The sequence below is a fragment of the Chenopodium album genome, chromosome 11 (assembly GCF_948465745.1).
Source record: "Chenopodium album chromosome 11, dcCheAlbu1.1, whole genome shotgun sequence".
Taxonomy (NCBI): domain Eukaryota; kingdom Viridiplantae; phylum Streptophyta; class Magnoliopsida; order Caryophyllales; family Amaranthaceae; genus Chenopodium; species Chenopodium album.
This window is the reverse complement of record NC_137844.1, coordinates 14,817,712-14,841,173: the sequence shown is the minus strand read 5'-3', so window position 1 is coordinate 14,841,173 and position 23,462 is coordinate 14,817,712. Positions and strand designations below refer to the sequence as shown.

At 34.8% G+C, this 23,462-nt stretch overlaps 1 protein-coding gene and 1 long non-coding RNA gene across 6 annotated transcripts; both read right to left on the bottom strand.

The window, feature by feature from the left end:
- Nucleotides 1-501: 501 nt before the first annotated feature.
- On the bottom strand, nucleotides 502-4,910 carry LOC145568637 (uncharacterized). 5 transcript variants are annotated; one of them, XR_014095868.1, is made up of 7 exons: nucleotides 4,226-4,910; nucleotides 3,940-4,107; nucleotides 3,321-3,663; nucleotides 2,932-3,066; nucleotides 2,083-2,212; nucleotides 1,579-1,679; nucleotides 502-802 (listed from the first exon to the last, which is right to left on the bottom strand). It is a non-coding gene; the product is annotated as an uncharacterized LOC145568637 (long non-coding RNA). The 5 variants fall into 5 exon arrangements; XR_014095866.1 differs by having other exon boundaries at nucleotides 3,258-3,663; nucleotides 4,226-4,907; XR_014095869.1 differs by having other exon boundaries at nucleotides 3,321-3,396; nucleotides 4,226-4,897.
- Nucleotides 4,911-7,696: 2,786 nt separating this feature from the next.
- On the bottom strand, nucleotides 7,697-9,019 carry LOC145566345 (zinc finger BED domain-containing protein DAYSLEEPER-like). The gene is made up of 4 exons (XM_081625792.1): nucleotides 8,879-9,019; nucleotides 8,481-8,536; nucleotides 7,801-8,399; nucleotides 7,697-7,708 (listed from the first exon to the last, which is right to left on the bottom strand). Exons 2-4 carry the CDS (start codon nucleotides 8,521-8,523, stop codon nucleotides 7,697-7,699), a joined length of 654 nt encoding a protein of 217 aa, XP_081481918.1. The 5' UTR covers nucleotides 8,524-8,536; nucleotides 8,879-9,019.
- Between the last annotated feature and the right edge of the window lie 14,443 nt (nucleotides 9,020-23,462).

Here is a 23,462-nt window from a genome sequence, read left to right as displayed (position 1 = left end):
ATCAATTATACATAAGACACATAACTGAATGAAAAAAGCTGACAAATTGATGGTTAATAGGTTATCCTTACTCAAACTCTTGGACAAAAGACTATCCTTTCATCTAAAATCAATGACTTTTGGATAATAGGCTACCCCCCTTTCGTCAAAAAGCCATAATCATATCCCAAGGAAAAGTATTCTCACAATGGGTTACACTTGCACTTTAAATATAATTAAACTTTGCTAAATTAAAATCATATTACACTTTAAAGCATCCAATAATAATTGTTTAAAACTCTAAAAACTAAATTAATTGCAAACACCTTATTACTTATGCTAAAAAAATTAAACTCATTGCAAAACATTATCCTTCTTACTAATTGATTACATTAATGAAAATGTAACTCTTTGAAATTAAGTAAATTTATTTCCTTACAAAAAAAAAAAATGAGGAAAAGTTATTGACTATTGATTTTTTTTTCATGTACAATTTCCTTTAGAACATTGGTCTTAAGATGAGTAGGTAAAAATAGAACATATTACCACATAAATGGTTATAACTACAAAACCGAACAACAAATGGGCTACATCACCCTTGTTTAACAAACTAATTACCCTAGTAAACTAATTATAGTCGAAACCATTAAAGCAGTCTCTCAACTCCGTGTTTCTTTATTAGCAAAAATTTTCTCCACCAATTGTGCCCGATACTTGAATATCTGATATAAGTGGTTGCCTCAACCACCTTCACAGGAGACTCAATCCACCATTTACTTTGGAACCCAAATCTTTGCATTCCATTCATGACCCTCTCTAAAACCTGCAGCAAGCAGACCAATTAACCAAATAATCACTTTCAGTCATGCACAGCAGCAACAGAAGCTATAGTATCTTTCGACTAACAATATAAATTATATACTTAACCAAGGTCACACTATTTTAAAAATGCTAAAAGAATCACAATAATTGTAAAAGAAAAAGTATTTTTTTCCTTAGAAAAAATAAAATTATTACACTTGTACTTTGCAAAATTATATTGAGATTACACTTTAAAGCATCTAATGGCAATGATTGTTAATACTTTAAAAACTAAACTAATTGCGAAAGTCTTATGCTAAAAAATGAAACTCATTGCAAAGCATTGCCTGCTTACTATAGTTAATACCTTTATATAACAAGTTTAGTGAATTGATTATATTAAAGAAAACACAACTCTTTGAAATTAGGCAAATTTATTGTATGTTGAATGTTTTTCCATGTACATTTTCCTATTGAACATTAGTCTATGCTGTAATTATTGTACTATTGAATACAATCATACATTCCATCTACGAATATCAAAAATTCAATAAAATTGAAAATCTTAAGGAAAAAAAAATACAAAACAAAATTACATTGAAAAAATTATAATTAATTGGCAATAGAGTAACAAAATTATCGCAGAATCATTATAAGCATAGTTTCATTCAATTAATTAAAAACCGAATCCAAATTTAGCTTTCATCAAACAAAAAAAACAATGTAAAAAAAATTAATATAACTTGCTCTAATTAGTAATAATAACAATCAAATTATGAATAATAATCAAAATCTTACCCCAGTCGTCCTCCATGATTGTATCCAAAGTCACCAAAAATATAACTTGAACATAAATGCGTTTTCTGACAGCAAACTCACAAGGGAGCCCATAGCAAATCCTTCAAGCAACATAATGAAACCACTACTATAAGAAAAGTAATCAAGGGAACACAACTAAAATAAAACCTTCTCAAGATTTCCTCAAGTTGTCATCATAAAGACGCAAATTCACATTAATTTGTTAATTCTAGGCAGGATTATCCAGGGTTGAACAGAACAGATTCTAGGAATTTGCAGAAATGGTCAAATTAAGGCTTAAAATAGATCAACAATGGTATTTCAAACATCAAATGACACTGCAACAGAAAACCTATTGCTTCACTGTGAATTATAAAATGATGCATGTTGGCACTCTACTAACTGAAATTTCCTAAAGTGATTAAGGTAAAATTTCTGGATACTAATTTGTATTTGATGATTATACTCTAATCAAACCAAAAAAGAAAAGGAGAGAGAAGGTACCTGTTTGAGATGAGATTGAACGGTGAGCGAAATCTCATGAAGATTCGAAATTCCATGAGCTTCCATAACCAGTTTGTGAATGCGATTGGAAGAATGGCTCCATTATTTTCTCGAGTAGGAAATCAAATCCCTGGCATGAAAAAGAAAGATGTGTTAGAGAGCAGCACAAAACAGAAATCAAATTGCAGAAGAGTTTAAATTAAGATTTTACTGAATGGAGCAAACAATGGAAAATCTCCAACCACCACTGCTGCCACTGATCTAAACCAGGTTGGGGAGACAAAGAGAGCAAATGAACAAATTAAAATCCCAAAAATTATTAGTAGTTAAACCAGGTTGGGGAGAAAAGAGAGCAAATGTACAAATTAAAATCCCAAAAATTATTAGTAGTTAAACCAGGTTGGGGAGAAAAGAGAGCAAATGTACAAATTAAAATCCCAAAAATTATTAGTAGTTAAACTAAGGAAACATAATTGAAATAAAAAAGCAATTTAAGAGCACTAATCAAGAGAAAAATGAGTACTTTAGTTGGCTCACAATAATCACGGCAAACTCAAAAGGTGAAAGACAGAGACCCCGACTTCACCATTGCTGCTTGACACCCCTTATCCTACTAAAATCTCAACCCAAACTTCTAAATTATCATTTTAAACAAATCAAAACTCAACTAACCCAAAAATGTAACTAAAACATACAAGGTTAACATCAATTATAACCCTTCCAGTACCAATATGACAAGGCATATAACAGTAATTATAACATTTCAAGGGGTAATTATATTGACACACTATTGTCATAATTATTGTTGATGGCCATTTTTGGGCAGAAAAACAGAGAAGATGAGTATACCTGAGCCTTTTATAGGCCATCAGAAGCTTCTAGAATAATTTTCCGCTCCACAAACATGTCAGTTGACTGCAACCATCTCTTAAAATGTAGTGATGATTTGACAACTTCACCAAGAACAAGGTAACAGCTAGAAGCCTAGCTAGACCAACAGAAAATAAGATATGTTAAAGCCCCGTAGAAATAATTACATTAACCCATGTTTTTATTCCACCGCAAGCACCATAGACAATCATCAATTAGATAAAAAACATGTATAACTAACTGTGTAACACAAATAATCAAAAAGAAATAATTAAAAAAAGCAAAGGTGAAAAAACTAAATCAACCTGATAGAACCAAAAGGTCGTTAAAATTGACATTGTTCTGACGATTATGGAAAGAGCACTCACGATTCTCCTCGAGAAGCACCAAAAGGTCGTTTAAATTGAGAGCCAGAGAAGCTCTCATCTCATAATCTCATCAATTCTGCAAATAAACAAAAATTCATCAAAAATCCGCAAAATTTACAAACCCAATAACCATAATTTGCTAAATCATTCAAGAAACAATTCTTAAACTTTCTGCCCCTCCAATGATTGGCAACTAAAAACAACAGCAAAATTAAAGATTAAAAGAACACTTCACAAACAATAAGATCGCCAAGGACGCCAACAAAGCAAAATCCGAATTGGGTAAAAAACACTTAGCTTAATTCTACAACACAACCCTTATTGATTCAGGACCCCATTGACCCTGAAAAATATCCATTAAAAATTGATAATACATAAAGTTGTAGTTATAACTTTCATTTAATCAAATTTATTGCAAGACAATGACAAATTAGTCATGAGCGAATGAAATTGGGATTGCATTTTTGAATCTTGATAGGTTTCAAGTATGTGGGTTGTTATCTTCATCAAATAAACAAGCAAAGATGAAATTTAAAAATCAAACCAATCAATCAAAAAATGGACCAAAATGCAGGAAATCAAAGTAAAATAACGAAAAGAAATTAGGTCCGCAAATTACCTGAGATTACAAAGGATTGAGGAGAGAAAGTAACCTCCTCCTACACCACCGCTGCCACATTGTGGTTTTTGCTGCGGCGACGACTGTTATTGCTGATGTTGATGGAAGAAGCTTCCCAAAATCACCTGGCATCCCCCAAAAGCAGCCGCCCAGGTGGCCATGTGTAGCCTAAAACAAAGGAGAAATTGGTAAATAGACTTCAATTACATTTATACATCTAAAACTGGTATGAAAACTCTTGAAAATTATAAAAATCTAAGCACAAAAACAAAATTAAAATCCTAACTATAAGATCTGAAGGAGAGAAACGATTGGCTGGAGGATGGAACCCTTCCATTATCGTGGCTGCCACCGCAATCTTCTTCTCTGGGCTGGGTCACCGGAGCTGAGCAAATGAGCGGATGATCGTGAAAAGAGAGGAGAGGGGGGAAACCCGAAAAAGTGAAGAATGGAGGTGAGTAAAAGAGGATAATGAAGGGCAATGAAATACGTACTTTACGTAGTACAACCTGCCAGCACATGGGAAGAAAAAGAAAAAAAGAAAATTAAGAAGGGCAAAAAGGGAAGGGCAATGTTCATCAGGAACAGAAAAAGAAAAAAAAAAAAAAAGAAGAGAGGTAACACAGTCCGCACACTGTTTATAAGGAAATTCCAAAAATTAAAAATTTCTCAAACCAATTTGGCTTTTAAAGGGTTATGGATAGAGCAATATCAAGAAAGATTAAAGAAGGTATCACAACCTTCTTAGAAGGCTCTCACATAGGCTAGAGCTGTCAAAAGCTGACCCGACCCGAAATACCGACCCTAACCCGACCCTAACCCTAACCCGTCTGAACCCGAAAAAAATGGCGACCCGAACCCGACCTAACCCGACCTGAAACCAACCCTAGACCCGAGTTGACCCGAGCATTTGAGACCCGAACCCGACCATGACCCGACCTAGAGAGGACCCGACCCGAATATGACCCGTAAATTATTGACCTGAACCGAACCCGACTCAGACCCGATAATGACCCAAACCCGATTTAACCCGTCAAAACCCGAATTCAACCCGACCTGTTACTAACCCGACCCGAGGTCAACCCGACCCGTTCCTAACCCGACCCGAATTTAAACCCGACCCAAACTCAACCCGACTTGTTATTGACCCGACCCAAATTCAACCCGACTTGGAGTACTCTGCAAGAATATATTATGTGGGATCTTACATTAACAGGTGATGAAATTTCACTAAGATAATATTGTAGTATATGATACAAGTAAGCCTTGTATAAGAAGGCTCCATAAAACAGAGAACTGGTGGAGAAAAATACAGCTATGCTAATGAAATTCTTTTAATACAAATGGCAAATTAAGAGGATCATAGGAAAAGCTAGCAAAACCAAGACATGGAATGAAAGCATCTCCATAACAATCTCAATATATATAATTACGTGGCTGAAAAAGTGAAAAGCAAGCAAACAAACAAAATTCGACCTAAATTAATTTTATCACTAATAATGCTTTGCACAAGAGGCCTAGTAATAATCATGTCATAAAACATCAACAAATTGGAATTATTTCCATCTAATTTGCTCCATTGCACATAGGGGTCCAGAGGGCATTTCATTCTCATCAACATATGACAAAGCTGGTCTCTCAGAACTTACCCAATCCAATCCCAATAGATTCCTTAAATCATAGTTTTCCCTACATTAAAATTCTATTTATGATCTAAAAAAGAACTTATCAGCAAAATCTGCTTTAAAAGTAAGGCACAACTTATCACATAATCACAACACAAGCAAAAGGATACAATCAATCCAGTAAACTTAAGGAGATACCAACCTGTTGAGTATTAGGATCAATGTCAAAGACTTTAGTAGGACTGCTTTCAATCAGTCCAGTAAACTTGAGCATCTGTATTCACCTTAATGGTGTCTGCAGCAGGGGGATCTAGTCATTTTGTATGCCAACAGGGATAGGAGCACTTTATTATACTACAGAAAAATATCCAACAATATCCAATAATATACTACAGAAAAAAAAAAAATCAACCAAAATAGGCCATGATGTATTAGAAGAAGCACTTTATTATAGAAAGAGTGATAGCAATTACAATTATTTTAGACCACCAAAATGATAGCAGCAGTACATCATCACCAAAACAAGGTGGTTACAATTAAAGTAGAATACAAACTAAGTAAAGAGTTTAAACTATCATGCTGAAATGACAGTAAGGCTCAGGCAGGCAGCAAGCAGCATGGTTGAATTTATTTGAGGTTTTAAACTAGTGAGCCCATGAGGGTGAGTGACATCCACCTACAAAAAAATAAGCAAAGAACAGTGTTATAAAGATTCAAAAACATTACATTCATTTTTAAAAAATCAAATACAACTTACAAATCTGGTTATGCAGAAAAATCATCCACGTCCTCATTCTCCACCTCAACCCCATCTTTCTCCAATTCAGCATAACCATACAGCCAATTTCGAGTTGTTATCAAAGCTTCGACATGTTTGTGTAAGAGTGAACTCCTCCATCTGTTTAAAATTCTGCCACCCATGCTAAAAGAAGATTCGGAAGCAACCGTAGTAATAGGAATAGCAAGAATATCTTTAGCTATATGAGCAAGACTTGGGAAAGCTGTTGATTGCTCCTTCCAATAACCCAGAATATCGAATTCCTCATCAGCATTACAAGGTTTTAAAGGCAATTCTAAGTATAATTCTAATTCAGATTTACCCATGTCACTACTAGCAATATCAGCAACGAAATTCTGAAATCGCAAAAAAAAAAAAAAAAAAAAAAAAAAAAAAAAAAAAAAAAGAGAAAAAAGAGAAAAAAAAGAAAAAATCAGAACAGAATAACCCAGAAAAGTGATTAACATATATATAGAATAATGATAAACTTTGTTGTTATCTTACCTCATAAACTCTACTACTCTTGCGTGGACGATATGAATCTGAATTTGAACTATCTTGGGAAGAAAAAGTAGGAAGAGGCTCCTTGTAATGGTTAAACAATTGAACAAATTCATAATACACCTCTTGAACTTTTGTTTCAACCATGTGAGCTTCATACAAATCCTTGAAAAGATGTCTCAAAAATTTCAACTTAAACCGAGGATCAAGAATTGCAGCAAAAGATAATAGCACAGAGTAATCGGACCAATATTTATCAAACTTGGAACGCATAAGATCTGCCATTTCTTTGAGTTTTGGATCATCCCCTTTGGAAGCAGCCACTAATAGCGACTCAATTCTACAAATGTTGGCAATATAAAGATTGGAAGTGGGATATTCAGAACCGGAAAACAAATTAGTAATGTCATAAAAGGGTTCAAGAAAATCACACATTTTCTCTACTGTTTCCCATTCATGAGGAGTAAGCGCCAAGTGGCTCTCTATCCTATTGAACATTTTCAGTGCCGGTGCAAGATCAAGAGCTCGACGAAGCATTAAGAACGTAGAATTCCATCTAGTAGGAACATCCATCCACAGCTTTACACCTGTAGCTAACTTACAACTAGTAACACACCGCTCAAACTTATTTAGTCTAGTTTCTGAAGAATCAATAAACTTCACATTCTCCCGAACTTTCGCAACAGATTCATCAATGACTTTCAAACCTTCTTTGACAATTAAATTTAAAATATGGGCAGAGCATCTAACATGAAAATATTTGCCATCAACAGGTAATTTAGCCATTGCATCCAATTCAATTTGGAGTTTCCCAACCATAGAATCCATATTACTTGCATTGTCAATAGTCATACTACAAACATTTCTTTCAATACCCCAATCTTTAATCAAACTAAAAACTAGATTATAAATTTCATGACCAGTATGGGGAGGTGGAAAATGCCTAAAGTTCAGTACCTTAGACTGTAATTTCCAGTCATTATCCACAAAATGGGCCGTAAGAGACAAATAACCACGAGTATTACAAGATGTCCATACATCACAGGTTAAAGAAACTTTACTTGATAAGGCCTTAAGCGTATTACGAACATATTGCTTTAACACTTCATGCTCTTTCATGCACCATTTCAATATTGTGTTTCTAGAAATAGTTCTAACCTTGGGATTCAAATATGTATGCAATTCCCTAAACCCCTCATGTTCAACAATACTTAAAGAATAACCATGCTTCAATATAGCTCTAGCAAGTAACTTACAGTATTTTTTTTGGTCAAATGGAGATGCAGGAGACTCATTAGACTTATCTGAGTCTTTATATTCTTGGCACTTATCAAGGTGTCTCTTTAGATTAGACGTACCATTCGAACCAGCAAGTTTCTGGATTAATCTTTTGCAAAACTTGCATGCAGCATGTTCACCATTAACCTCAAAATTCTGCCAAATAGGAGATCGCTTTCCTTCAATTGGAGATATTGATTGATGGGGTTCAGGCGTATGTGTAGCATTTCCAACACTCATACATGTAATTGATGCTTGCTCAAGCTCAATGTCCCTTGCTACACCAAACAATCAGGCAAAGATTAGGAGTAAGATCAATAAAAAATGCGTCATTTATAATTAATTAGAATGTACTATACCTCTTTCAGCTGCGTAGTCTAATTCAAACATTTCTCCTGTCATGATTTTTTGATTCCTTTAACAATAAAAAAAAACAAAAAACAAAAAAAAACGCATATTAATATGATTTACATCAAAGGGTAATATATAATCATCTGCGAGAAACAACCACAAGCAACCAAATTGTAAAAATCAACTTCAAATTGTATCAAAAAAATGTATACAGACAACCCAATTAAATATCTAAAAATTATTCAACATTAATCTATGAAGATTAAATTTAAAATGTTAAAATTAACTTCAATTTATAAACATTAAACCGGTTAATTAAGCAAAAAAATATGTAAAACCAATTAGCCAATTATAATGATTAGATCCGAAAATTTAAATAGCTAATATAATTGTATAAATCGATTACCAGGAATTTGGAGTGATTTCTCCTTGTTGAAGACAAAAGGCGACAATGAGAGGTAGTAGAGTAGGCGACCCAGCAGAGGCGCAATTCGATCTGTGGTTTTCCACATTCTGAATCTTTGAAGAGTACGACTTATAGGCATAGGAAAATCACTGAATCTTAGTATATTAAGGAAGGTTGCACTCTAATGGCGAGATTGACGAAAATTTTCCCCATGAAATCTCTATTGTGATTGATTTTATTTTTCCTAATTATCTTCAACTTCCTATATGAGCAATAGGACATGAGGTGATAGAGTATTAGAATAGAGCTGTGAGTGTAAACTGTCAATGTATTTTAAACGAATATGAGGCTAAATGTATTTTTTTTGTTTTTTTTCTTAATTTATCTTCAAAATATACTTCCATATAACTACGTGTATAAATTATAATCCTTTTATTGATCCTATTTTTCAAATTTTAATATTCACTTGTTTATTTTAATATTTGTAAAATAATGCAATTTGATTTGGAGCTATAAAAAAAATTTATTGACTTGAACCGAACCCGACTCGAACCCGAGAATGACCCGACTTGATTATAACCCGCAAATTATTGACTTGAACCGAACCCGACTCGAACCCGACAATGACCCGACCTTATTATAACCCGTAATTTATTAACTTGAACCGAACCCGACTCAAACCCGAACAAGACCCTAACTCATTTAAACCCGTAAAAACCCGAATGTAACCCGACCTGTTATTGACCCGACCCGAATGTAACCCGACTTGTTATTGACCCGACCTAAACCTGACCCAAACCCGATAAGATGTATGACCCGACGTGACCCGACTCAAGCATGACCCAACCCGAACCCGACCCGCATAGGTCCCGACATTAACCCGTATTGACCCGACCCGAGATGACCCGACCAACACAAACCCGACTCAAACCCGACCCATTTACCCGAATTGACAGCTCTACACATAGCCCATTAAAAACTTAATTAACTTACTTGAATCATTCCACCACAATATTCCTTTAATTACTTCTTTAATCATACCTAATTAGCTTGTTCATTTGAGAAGCTTCTATGGTTAAGCGCAAGTCACGTGACTTTTTATTGCCAAAAAAAAACCAATGGTCGAAATCCGGTCAAAATACCTCACCACAACTTAAGTTGGATTAAAGGACCTTTGGTGTCACATTTTTTTTAATATATAAAAGGACATTTACCACAAAATGACCTACTTAATGTTGGGGTAGTTCATCCCAAGTCCCACATGAAAGGAGTAAGGAGGTAAAGAGCTCTTTATAAGTGAGTGCACACTCCATTAATATATAAGGCTTTTTGGGAAAGTGCCCAAAAACAAATCCATACGGGGTAGGCCCAAAGCGGACAATATCATACTAATGTGGATTGGAGTGTGCGTGTGACCCGTCAAGGTGGGTGCCCTGAGCCAAACACTTAAAAGGACCTTTCTCATAAATTTTATTTCCTTTTAATGTATTGCTGCCAGGTTCCTTGTGATTAGCTTTTACCAAAGTATAATATAACTCTCTGATATGCATTTGTGCCTACAAAGATTACAGGCCTATACAACGAGCCGAGCCATGAGCTTGTTGGGTTAGGGCGTTCTCAAAAGAGTCCAGTCGAATTAATATCCATCTGACTAGATCTAGTTAAATTATTGTTTTAATTTTTTTTTTGTCAGTTAATCTAATTTGACCCGTTATATATGTATTAAGGTAGGAAAAGCAGTTTAAAATCAAGCAGAGTACTAAAATATTCTAGTGGCTTTTGAATTAATAATTAATAGACTTGATAAACTTAAAAATTCTTAGATAATATTAATAAATAAAACCTCAACTTGAGTTGTTGCATGACGTGCATCCATTTCCTGCATAATGCTTCCCTACATTTTGTTCACTCACTCATTATATCTACGTCTACAACCCTTAAAAATTTTCACTTGTTCCCCTTATAAAAAGTGCTCACATGTGTGTGTGGCATGTGTGATGGCTTTTTGATGTGGCAATATTAGTTGTTGCTTTGCCTATGTGGCGTCTTGGAGGGGACATGTGTCGTTTTGTTTTGTTTTTTGCCTCTGTCACCTTCAGCATTACTTCTTTGGTGATTCATGGAGACATGCATTCTTCTCCTCTGAATTCATTTTCCCGTTTTTTTCCCCAAATTTTGTTTCCCTAATTTTTTTCTTTTTCACTCGATGATGATGCTGACTTAATTTTTTTGCCACAAATTTTTTTTCCAGATTTTTGCTTCTCCTCTGGATCTTTGTATGATGAAGTTGACACATCATTGTGTGTCGATCTTCTATGTGGTTTCTCCGGCTTCCTCACCTTCTGCAATTGATAAAGCAAAATCACAGCTTTTCATCAATGGCTACAAGATGTCAAAATACTTACCATTTCATCATTATCATCATCATAAGGTAAATATATATATAAGCACTGGATTTAGATTACTACTTTACACTGATATAGTAAAATTTGTATTGTATTTGACTCAAATTTTCTGATTTCATACCTTAGATTATATATAGTTATTATAATTATATTATAATTCATTAATTAATTAAATTAAAACTTGTCTCTATTATAATTCATTTCATCATCATTATAAGGTAAATTGTATATATAAGCATTGGATTTAGATTATTTAGATTACTACTTCATATTGTTTCTATTTTGGATATTTTGCCCTTTATACACTGATATAGTAAACTTTGTATTGTGTTTGACTCAAATTTTCTGATTACATACCTATTATAATTATTATAATTCATTAATTAATTAAATAAACTTGTCCCTTTGTAGTATATACTTGCTTTGCTTAAAATTGCTGGTGTTCTCGAGGCTTATGTTGAGCTTATATAGAAATCAATGAAAATGACATTGACTTCTGTTCTATCTATCTATATATTTATCACTTGAGGTCCTAATCCAAAAAAAAAGGGGTAAAAACCCAGAACTCTCGGTGGTAATATCTTGCTCCTATATAATTATTTAATTTATATATATTCCTTTTTTAAGTCAAAATTGGCTAATGAGTGATAATATATTAATTGGCTAGATCACTGATTGTAATGATATGGTTTGTGCAGGCTGGTGTTGGGGTCATGTTTGCTATTTGTTGGTTGGTGTTGGGGTCTTGTTTTCTATCTGCTGCCCAGAATTATTGATATGGCTTTTCTGATCTTTATGCCATTTGCTTTGCTTTACTGTTGCTTATACATCTTATTGTAGTTTTTTTGGTTCAAATATGTGCTTGGTATGTGATACATGTTGGATTTCACTATTGTGCTTTGTTTAGATAAAGGTATTAATGTAGATGTGTGATAGTGATACCAAATTCTGTTTTATTATGGAGTAAGTGCCTGTTAGATTGTGGTCCTTTTTTATGGTATTTGCTTTCTTTTTAAGCTGCCAGGTAGTTTTAGTGTATGTTTCTAAGAGAGCTTTGCTTGTGTTGGTTTAGGATAGGATTGATTAGAATGTTGTCTTATTCACCATTAGCTCATCTTTTTAGAAAGTTTGGTGAGGTAGGTTATGTTCTAGAATTAGTGAATAGGAACGATGTTAATTGTTTGATCCGTTGGCCATGCACACAGGTCATGGAGCTAGAGTCTCGTAAGGTCTCTATTTCGTACTGTTGCTTGTTAAGGTAGGTTATGGATCACCTGCAGTTTCCACGTCCTGTTTATGAATTAGTGGACATTCATAAGAATCATGTGAAGTTGCATGTGGAAACGACGGACCTTGGATTTTCACACACCTACACTTTTGATGGTGGTGAGGGTGAAAAGTTGGAGGTTTCAACTGAAAAAGTGGCAGAGGAGGCTGTCCGACACTTGAGGCTAGAGTATGACCTCTGTATTCATGATTGGACGAGTACTAAGATTTGGATGTACAAGCGTTGCGAGGTGTTGTTCCAGCTGAAGCATGATGCTTTGGAGTCTAAGGAATGGGTATCGCAGAAACCACCTGTTAACTGGCTTAGTGCTTTCCCTGAGAAGGCAGGTGCCAAGGATGTCTTTATTGACTACTTGGATGTGCTGCATGTGCTGACTGTAGAGACTTGTGCACGAGTCTCGACCATTGAGTCCTCTGAGCTTGCACTACAGGGGTATGTGGCATGGCTTACTGTGTATTGCCCTGGAGAAACAGTTAACATGGAGTGTATAATCAGTGACATATGTGTTGGTGAGGAAGCTGCTAGACAAAATGCTGCTGTGAAGGTTGTTTCTTTCCTCTAGTGCAGGTATAGGGTAGAAATAATTGACCTGAACTATGGCCATGAAAAATATGCTGGCATTAAGTGTTCATTAGCCCGAGAAAGCTACATGTCTGCTCAAGAACTTTGTTTTCTTAACCTTAATCTCCCAATGGCAATTAATTTAATAATATGTTGATGAGAGACTTCATTATAGTATGTTGATAGAATTCAAACTCTGAAACTTAAGCTAATCCACAGCCAAACCAATATTAACAATTCTATAATCATCTTAAGCAATAAAACCATAATAGGTTATCAAAGGTAAAAATGAATACTATCTTACCCAAAGAAAGGGATGTATAGCTTTTTCCATCTTTACTAAGCTATAACAACTATACTCTATTTCTTTGCAATAAAATATTTTAATTGACCATGTGAAGAATTTTTTTTTTTTTTTCAAACTAATTATTAGTTTCAAGACAGTAGATATCTTTTCTTTATGAGAATCCAATTCTATTGCCTTTCTTCCAGTATAGATAATGTATAGATGGTGAAGATGTGATTATTGCACTTCTGACCCTATGAATAGCCTTACTACATGTATAGACTTCATATAAAAATGAATACTATCTTTACTACATGTATAGCCTTTTCCATCTTTCAATATTAATTGAGTAAAACAATATTTAAGAAGCATGACTTAAAAGCCCAAACTATGATATACAAAAGTAGAAGTTGCAACCATCCAGAGTAAAGAAAGCAGCAGATACCTCTCTTCCAAACTGATTAAACGAGCCCCATCAAGACTATAGGGTGACTCAGATGTTGCTGCTATAAGTACCATCAATTCACTACTAAACCCTCATATACCAATCTCAATTCTCATAACAAATTACAAATACAAAAATGGCAGCCAAGGGTAAGGGAAAGCTTCCTGTTGAACCGAAATCACGCTCATCAGGAAAGCTAACATTGAAATTAATGGAAGAAAGAATTGATGCACTTGCAAGACAAGTAGAAGAGCTAGAGCACAAATTGCAACACCTTCAAGCAACCACCTCAAGGGAGATTTATGAGCCAGAACGAAAGCAAATGCCACTAAAGAAGCGTCGCTTTATCCTCGGTTCAGACTCAGACAAGGAATAAACATTAAGCTATTCCGACAACAATGACTTCCAACGGCTCAGTTCTGACTCCAAGGGTACCAACCATAGCAGTGACCCAGACTACAATGCTGATGATGATAGTGCATCTTCCAACCAGGACACCTCCAACGCATCATCTGAACAAGAACAAGACTACTCAGATAGCAACAATGGTTCAAATAGTAGTGACTCTTACTACTAGAAGATGATGCAGCCAAGACAACCTCTTAAGCTATAACAACTTAAAAAATTATTAAATGAAGTCAAGCAAAACTATAGCTACTTTTAATGTACTATCTAGCAGTAGGTTGTATTGTGTCAATATATGGCACTATAACTAATTTTAGTGTATTGTCTATCATTAAGTAATATTGTGTGAATGTATGGCAACTTTAGGAAGTACATGTATGGTGTTACTCTTATTATATAATTAATATTAATTTTATATAATTTACTCAGTTAATTCTATAATTTACTCTGTTAAATTCTGATCTTATTTAACTACTTAAGAGTGATAAGCAAGTCTTGATTGGTTGTTAATTATAAAATATACAAGTAATAAAATTGTATCACGACAAGTATAATGTGTTGTTTGCTACTACGATTAGCGTAATTCTTATCCATGGAGTCCAAAAGTGCCTTAGGTTCTTTGTACTACTGCTTTTTTAAACCAAGCAAGAAAATGCTAATTCTGTAATCTTCCCTAACATATCCATATCAAACCAATATCTTTGTTAGGGGCCGAGTTGTTGTCAATTCTCAATATTACTATGATTTATGATAGTTTAACAAAAATGGTAACACTAACTATTGTTTATCACTAATAACTCTTGTTCAAAATTAATCTCAACATAAGTATGTAAACCTTTGCCCTTATTTATCTTGTGTCAAATGGTATTAATAATCTGGGCTTATAGTCCAACTAAAAAGTAATTCAAGTAGCTACCCTTAAGGCCCACAACTTAGTAGAATAGTCCATCAACAAATAGCCCACACATTCTACAAGTAGTAGTCTACTTAAGAAATTAACATACAATTAAACCAACTTAGTTTTATAAAAAAAAATATGTATATACACTAACTTAATTATTACGCAATTCTATTTATGGATACAATTCTATTAATCAACATATGCAATCACTTGTTGAGCACCAATTTGTAAGTGTAATCATTAAAATTGTGGGCCTTTAAACCAAAATATGATAATAGATTCAAAGTAGCCCAAACCATTTGTAAACCACATTAAAATTGTAGGCCTTTAACCCAATTTTAAAGGCTACACTACATCTACCAAAGAGTTTATAACTTCAACTCTTATTATCTGGCTATAAATACTCAAGTAAACCAACTTAGTTAATACTCTTACACATATATTATACATTTAACTCCATGTAAATATATGTACAATGAGTTATTTTGGTTAAATTCTATTTATCAACGTATACATTCACTCATAAATGTACATTTATTCATTATTACACTTAATTAGCCTTAAAAAACCACACTTCCGGCCATGCTACTAGCAAGACCACACTACCTTGCGCGCAACGCTCGAGACCACCCTAGTATAATATATAAGTAGCATAACACCCATATAACATGACAACAACCATTCTAGTAGCTAAATAAAATCCTTCAAATTTTTTTTTCACCAATCTATCATTGATAATATTGAAAATCTTAATTCATGGGTTTTCTTCGTCGTCTTGTTGACAAAGGCACGAAACAAATCAATGAAGCAATGAACAAAAAACTTCAAGAAGCAATAGAAAAACAAGCTAAAAATAAGGGGTCGTACAATCAAGGATCAAGTAGTAGTCATACTTATAATAATGGCTCATCCTCCCGTCCTAATAACTATAACACACCTAGCTATAACACTAATCAAATTTCATAAGAACAACATTCGAGTAACCTTCGGATACAACTAGTTGATGATCAAATTCAACGAGCAGAAGAGAGATGTAACATGATTAATTCAATAGGATCCAATGAAAATTATGTTTTGAAGGTTGAAAGACCTAGGCCAATTCGTAGTAACTATAGTAGTAATAAACCTAGCCATATTTCCCAAGAACAACATTTGAGCAACCTCCGTGTTCAATTGGCTCATGATCAAATTCGTCGATATGAAGAGAACATCGTGGTAATGAATACCATTGGGACGAATACTCGCATTGAGTGGACGGATGGACGAGGTGGTTTCATGTCTGACCTTTGAAGTATGTAGGTGAGTAAATTTTTTTATTTTTTTTATTTATCTTGCTCTGCTATTTTTGAATTTAAAATTTAAATTTTATTGCTAAATAGCTTAGAGTTGAACTCCCCTATTTGACACATGTAAATATTATAATACGATATTCAATTAACAAATTCAGAATTTGTTTTCTTCACCTGAACGAAGAAGATCTGGTCTGATTTTAATAAGATTTGATTAGGTCTGATCTAATCTGATTTAATAATTTGACTAAACTTTAACCGCATTTTAATACTAATCTATAAAGAATAACATTAACAAACTGGATCTTGTTAGATTCGCTTCATTATGAGTTTCTCACATATGTAATTTTCATAAATTTTTTTAATACACAATTAATAATATTTAGCAATAAGTAAATGATAATTAAAAGTTATTTTTTGATCTAGTTTGAATAAATCTAGTCTGGTCTGATCTGATATGAATTTATTAAGAAATGAGTGAGTAATAAGTATCTAAAACAAGTTGAATAGAACAAGTCCTGAGGCATTGCCCTAATCATACATTAGATTTATCTATTAGGCATCTATTTTCTTTCTATTGGAGTATATAATTTAATGGTTAATTTTTCAGATCAGTTGATACATACACTAAGAAAGACCAGAGTTTCAAGATGCGTAACCCTAATCTCATATCCATCGCTACAGTATAAAAGAATGGAGATTTGAAGACTCTACCAACTTTTTTATATTAATTGACTGTACTATTTAATCATTGTGAATTATAATTTCTTATTATTATGTTTTTTGTACAACTTTGAAACCTAACAAGTTTTTTGTACTCTATTTAAAAGTTACACAAACTATTGGGTGTGTCCACCCATACCCAACAGTTTGTGCGGCAACTACAAACAACAAGCATGTTACTCTTTCTTTTCCCCATTAATGGTGGTTTCTTCGACGATTTCCCGCAGTGCTGATATGTCGACCATTATTGTCTAGAGTACCTGCTATAACATTATATGAGATCTAAAATTTCTTCAATTGATTCTTTTTTAGTTGTGATTGTAGACACCTGATTGTGTCTCCCCAAAAACTAAACCCAGTGATGAATTTTTTTCACGTCATTTGATTATCGAACGAGGTGAAATGTGAAAGAGTCTCGTGATGCATCTGTTTTTGATAAAAATACTTCTTTCTGTTTTCAAAAATATTTCTTTTCGTACCTTATTTATGGAAAACATCCAGTACAATTTAGTTTGGTCCATGATATGGGTCCAATAATAGTGTAGTTGGATGGGGCTCGAAAAGAGATTTTCAACGATATATTATAAGCCCAATTCCGATGAATAGTGAGGAAGTTATTGCCAAAATACTAATTTGGGCTCAGGATGATTTTATATGGCCTAATGATCAGTGAAGGGCCCATTAATTATCATTCCTAAAGTTATTAGGAATTACTTTAATTTTTTAGAGCAATCTAGAAGGTTATTTTAAATTCTAATGGACTTAGGATTAATAATTATATTTTTATATTATTTAGAAAAGATAAAGAATTCAATTTGAAATAAAACAAGTGTTTTAAAAGATAAACTGATTTTTAATTAAGATAATTACGGAGTCTAATTACCTAATTATATTGGAAAAAGGACTCCGTACAGGAATTTTATCCTGATCAAGCCATCGCGTTGCGGAGAGCCTAGCGCGCCGCCATAGCCCTATTGCATCACGATAGCTTTATCGCGTCGCGATATGGACTGTTTTACTTTGAGTCAAATTTTGACTCTTTTCTAAGCGTTTCAGATGTTTTCTCTATAAATAGGGGCGTTATTTCCCCGTTTTCAATCATCAACAATCATCTAATTCTATTCTCCTTCTCTCTTTAAAGCTAGAATCTTGTTCTTTCTCCCTCTTTCTAAGCCTTCCCTTTTCAAAATACAATATCGCATTCACGAGTCTTAGACGCCCCTAGCCAAGCTCGAAGTTGCCTTCTCCCTAGATGTGAAAGATTAATAATTTCCGAGGGTTTGGTCCCAAATCCCTATATCAATTATTTAAATTAGTTGTTTGATTTAATATTTTCCTTGAAGTTACTAACGTGTGTATTGTTTTGATAGAAAGATATACGAGGCAACAAAGTAAGTAATCTTATTGCTCTATATCTATAGAAAGCATGCTTAGATTATTTTAATTCCTAGTATCATGTTAGGATGTCTTATGATTTCTAGTATCATGTTTAGGGTATTAACTAATATTTCTAATATCATGTATGTTTCTAGTATCATGATTAGGTTGCTTCCTATTTCTAAAATCATGTATGTTTCTAGTATCATTTTAGGGTTAAAGTTTTGATCTTTATTGTTTAGTGACATGCTAGGATTTGTTATTAATCTTGTTAGTATCATGCCTAGGATCTTGCTAATATTATTATGCTTTATTGATATTTTGTATACGATGATTTGTTGTATCAATATTATTATGTTGCTTGATATATATATTATTTTTGTTGCTTGATCACGCCCTCTCTTGCTGGTTTAAAGGGAATTTGTACTTGAAATCACGCTTAATAAGATAATTAATAATTTTATTTAGGCTAATATGATTTTAATTCAAGTGATTGCCAATAATAGATTAGTTTGTGCATTAATATTCAACTAACATAGATTAAACAGGTTTAGGATTAATATATTGATTGTATGTTAGTCAGAAAGCGCACATGAATACGAGAAGAATAAAGTAGAGGTCTATTTAGGGTAGTTTCAATCTCTTTTAGGTTGGATTTGTACCTTCATCCCCGAATATCCAGTCATGATTCCGGACCACTATGGAGTTAATGATCTCATGGATCGTGAAGGGGTGTAACCTTCACCCTATGAACTGTTTACAAGTTCCTAAAACTTGTTGGCGACTCTTTTGCTCTAGCTTCCTTCCCTTTGGATGCCACCATGCTTAAGTGTATGATCACAGTGGGGCTTAAGTGTAGGATGTTTGAAATATTCTCTACAGTTTTTTTGGCGGCTCCACTAGGGAGGATTTCTATTTTAATTCCTAAAATTTATTTTGGCAATAATTTAGAATGAGTAGATAAGACTCGAAAAGTTCCAAGTATTCATGTGCGTAATTTTGATTGACATTATTGGCATAAGCATAAAAAGGTCCGCATTGGATAGACCATCCGTAATGCGTCAAAACATAGGCTTTTTTACACGTAGGAAATTTGGGAAATACCTATCACAACTAGAATCGAAAAAACGTTGCGAAAACTAGAAAATTCTAAGAAAACAGAGAGCTGCTAAGGCATGTAGGAACTGGCGCTGAGAATACAGTGCTTATCGCAGTGCGATGGCTCTGTCGTGACGCGATAGCAATATCGCGGCGCGACAGGGCTATCGTCTCGCGATGGTTCCTGTTGTCTCGCGCTACGTTCTTCCAATACCGAGCCAGAAATCTGCGTTCTTGCTTTGACCAGTTCTAGTACTGTTTGCTCGGTTTTACTTCCTGATTGAGTTTTTCTCACTTTTTTGAACTCATATGTGTTCTACATATGGCCATAACCCTCTGAGAATTCACGCTCCATCTACCAAATCGAACGCTCATTGCAACGAAGGGTACATCCGAGTTTGTGAATTCACCAAATCATGGAAACAAGTTTAACTTGTGGGGTCCCATCCATACGCGCCAACCCTTCCAAAGATAAGGTTTCCGCGCGATGCATCTGGACTCATAACCATGGACCCTCTTTGACTAACCCTTATCCTTGAACTTTAGAGAACTAGACCCATGGTTAGGTTGCAAACTCATTGCATCATGTTGTGCTTACTTGACTACTTGTGCATTCTTGCTTGTGCATAATCTTTATGTATTTACACTAACCGTTTGTTTGACTTATGTATGAGTCTAAATAAACTAAATCTGACTTAGTACGACTATAAGCTTGCCCTTTTAAGGTAGAACACTGGAAACAGGCCCAGACTGACGTTTCCGTAATGACGCGAAGGTTTGACCTGTGGCGCGACACGAAAGTGTACATCGCGACGCGATAACCATATCGCTTCGCGATGGCCCCTGGCGTTTCGCGACAGTTCCGTTGCTTCAGCGATGATCCAGTTTTCTTCCTGAGTCCTTACGCCGAGTCTAATTAATCAAGTTATTAATAACTAAAGCTTTATTTAGTCCATTAATTGAGTCTAGGCACATAGTCCCATGGTCTTACACAAGTGTCAAAGCATGCCACTTTCACTCACTTTTTAAGCACACACTTTATATATATATGTTCACCATGACCATGTCTAGAGAGTCTTGTGTGCGTGTGTTTTCCGTCATTTTTGTAGGGGGGTAAGTCGGATATTAATCCTCCCAACATAACCTTTTTGTTTGAACCCATACATGATTCTCAAAAATATGCACCCTATTTTTGCTTTTGCTTTTTAAACCAAATAAAGTCAAGGTCGATTTGAGTCAAGTCGTTAAGTCAAAATGGTTTAATATTTACAATGCTTGGTCAAGAAAGGAAGGGCGACTAATCAAAGACAACACTTTTGTCTAAGTCCTACTTTTTGATAAATCGTTTCCACAAAGAAGAAAGGCTAAGAATAAAATGGCAATCGAAGAAGAAGTTAATGAACTAAGATAGAACATGGCTAGCTTGACCGAGATGTTCAAAACTCTCGCTCTTCAAGTTAATGACCCTGCGAAACAACAACAACTTGAGCGAATGAAAGTGAGCTTGAGCAAAATCTCCAATGACTACAAGTTCTAAGGGATTAGCTCACAAGGGGTCTCTTTGGACAAGGAACTTCTTCCGCAGAAGTTCAATGCCAACGACATCCCTAAGTTCAAGGCAACTGAAAACCCCTATTTTCATTTAAGAGCTTTTGAAACAATAATGAACATTAAGGGAATTGATAAGAAAGCTTTCATTCGTTGTTCTCTTTATCTTTAGAAACCGTTTTTCAACAATGGTTTTTCTCCCTTGACAAGGAGAAAATCTTCTTTTGGGATTCTTTGACAAACGCTTTCATTGATAGATACAATGCAACATTCAAGTTGAAACTGACCATAGGGAACTTGAGATGTTGAAACAAAAAGAGAACGAAGGGTTCACTTCCTTTTTCAATAAGTGGAGGGAAACTTCCGCTAAAATGTTTTAGGTCCCCACTGAAAAAGAATTTGTGAGGTTGTTCATCAAGAACCTCCAAGAAAAGTATTCAAAGCATTTAAAATACCAAAGTAACTTGAAAACTTTCAAGGCCGTCTATGACATAGGAATTGATATTGAAGACGACCTTGCGAAACAAAAAGCTGCTAGCAACTCTAACAGTGGCTGGAAAGGAAAGAAGAACGACAATCCTTCTTCTTCCAAAACTACCCACTCAAACAATGTTAGTCCATTAACTTAAATGAGGTCCTAGCCATGAACAATCAAGGACAAAAGAAGCCATTTAGGAGAAAGTTCACACCTATTGGCATGAGTTATGACACCGCATTCGACCACCTTCATGCTAAAGGTCTCATAACTCCTATTAGACAATTTGGAGATCCCCCGGAGTTGGAACCCCAATGCAAGTTGCAAGTACCATCAAGGTAAGGGCCACTAAGAACTGTTGGAAGTTGAAGGAAGCTATTCAAGACTTCATTTATAGCAATAAACTCCCATTGCCTCCTGTAAGTAAGAAGCCAAACATCAATGGTGCTCCACTTTCAGACTCCTTGGAAATTTTTGATGAGGAAGGCCACGTTGACCCATCACTCCTTATTAAACCAATTGAAGAAACTCATGCTATCGAAGAAGAGGAGGAAACCTTTTTTGATGCCATGAGCAATTCTCCCGCAGGAGAACAACCGGCCACTAAAATAGAAGTATGGCTTCTCATAAATACAACGTGGGAAGAAATAGACATGTTTCGTGAGGCCCTCGACCATGCAAAGTTGGTACAAAGTAAGCGTGCCACTGAAAAAATGATGCCTACAAAGACTACTGAAAGAAAACCATTTTCTCTTAAAGTGGTTGAAACACCTAAAAGGAGTAACAAGGTATACACACCTATCGAGACTTCTTATGCGAACATGTTTCAAATGCTCTTCGAGAATGGGAAGATCAAACCTCTCGAGCCAAGACCATTTGAATCGCTGAAAAGGACAAATAAGTTCTATTGTTCCTATCATCAATCAAGAGGACATACCATAGAGCACTGTTTTAAATTCAAGGACCTAGTCCAAGGATTAATTGATAGTAAGAAATTGGTTCAAATTCAACCAGAAAAAGATGTTAGCATCAATGGAGTGTGGGACAGTGATGATGATGATGTCTACCTCAAAGATATAGAAGATACTTCACTTTCCTCAATTTATCTAGTTGATGATATTTGGGATGATGAGGATTCCCCTATCGATGTCCTCACAAGATCAGGGAGAATGCAACCTCCTAGCACAACGCAACCTATTCTTACCACTCAACAAGTTCCCATACCAATCATAGAAGACAACGATGCTGTCAAACAGCTAAAAAAGACTAAGGTCGAGATGAACGTATGGAAACTCTTAGCTACATCCCATGAACATAGGATCGCAGTAATGGATGCTTTAGCTAAAGTAGGAATAGACTTAGAAACCACTCCTGAGGGGTTGGCTAACTTTCTCACGAGTGATCTTCCTAACCCTATCAATCTAATCACCTTTTCTGACAAAGATTTACCCCCTGAAGGTGATAAACATAATAAAGCCTTGAACCTCACAGTAGTGTGCAAATGAATGAATGTCCCAATGACCCCTATAGATAATGGATCTGCAATTAATGTTTGCCCACTTAGAACTATGAGGATGCTAGGAATAAGGGATGAAGACTTGTCCCCACAACACAAGGCATAAGAGCTTATGACAATACTCGTCGCCAAGCTCTTGGAACTATTACTATGAATGTTACAACAGGGGTTATTGAGCATGCTACTACTTTTCAAGTGGTAGATATTAAAGCCTCCTTCAACCTATTATAGGACGCCCTTGACTTCACGACCTTAAGGCCGTCCCTT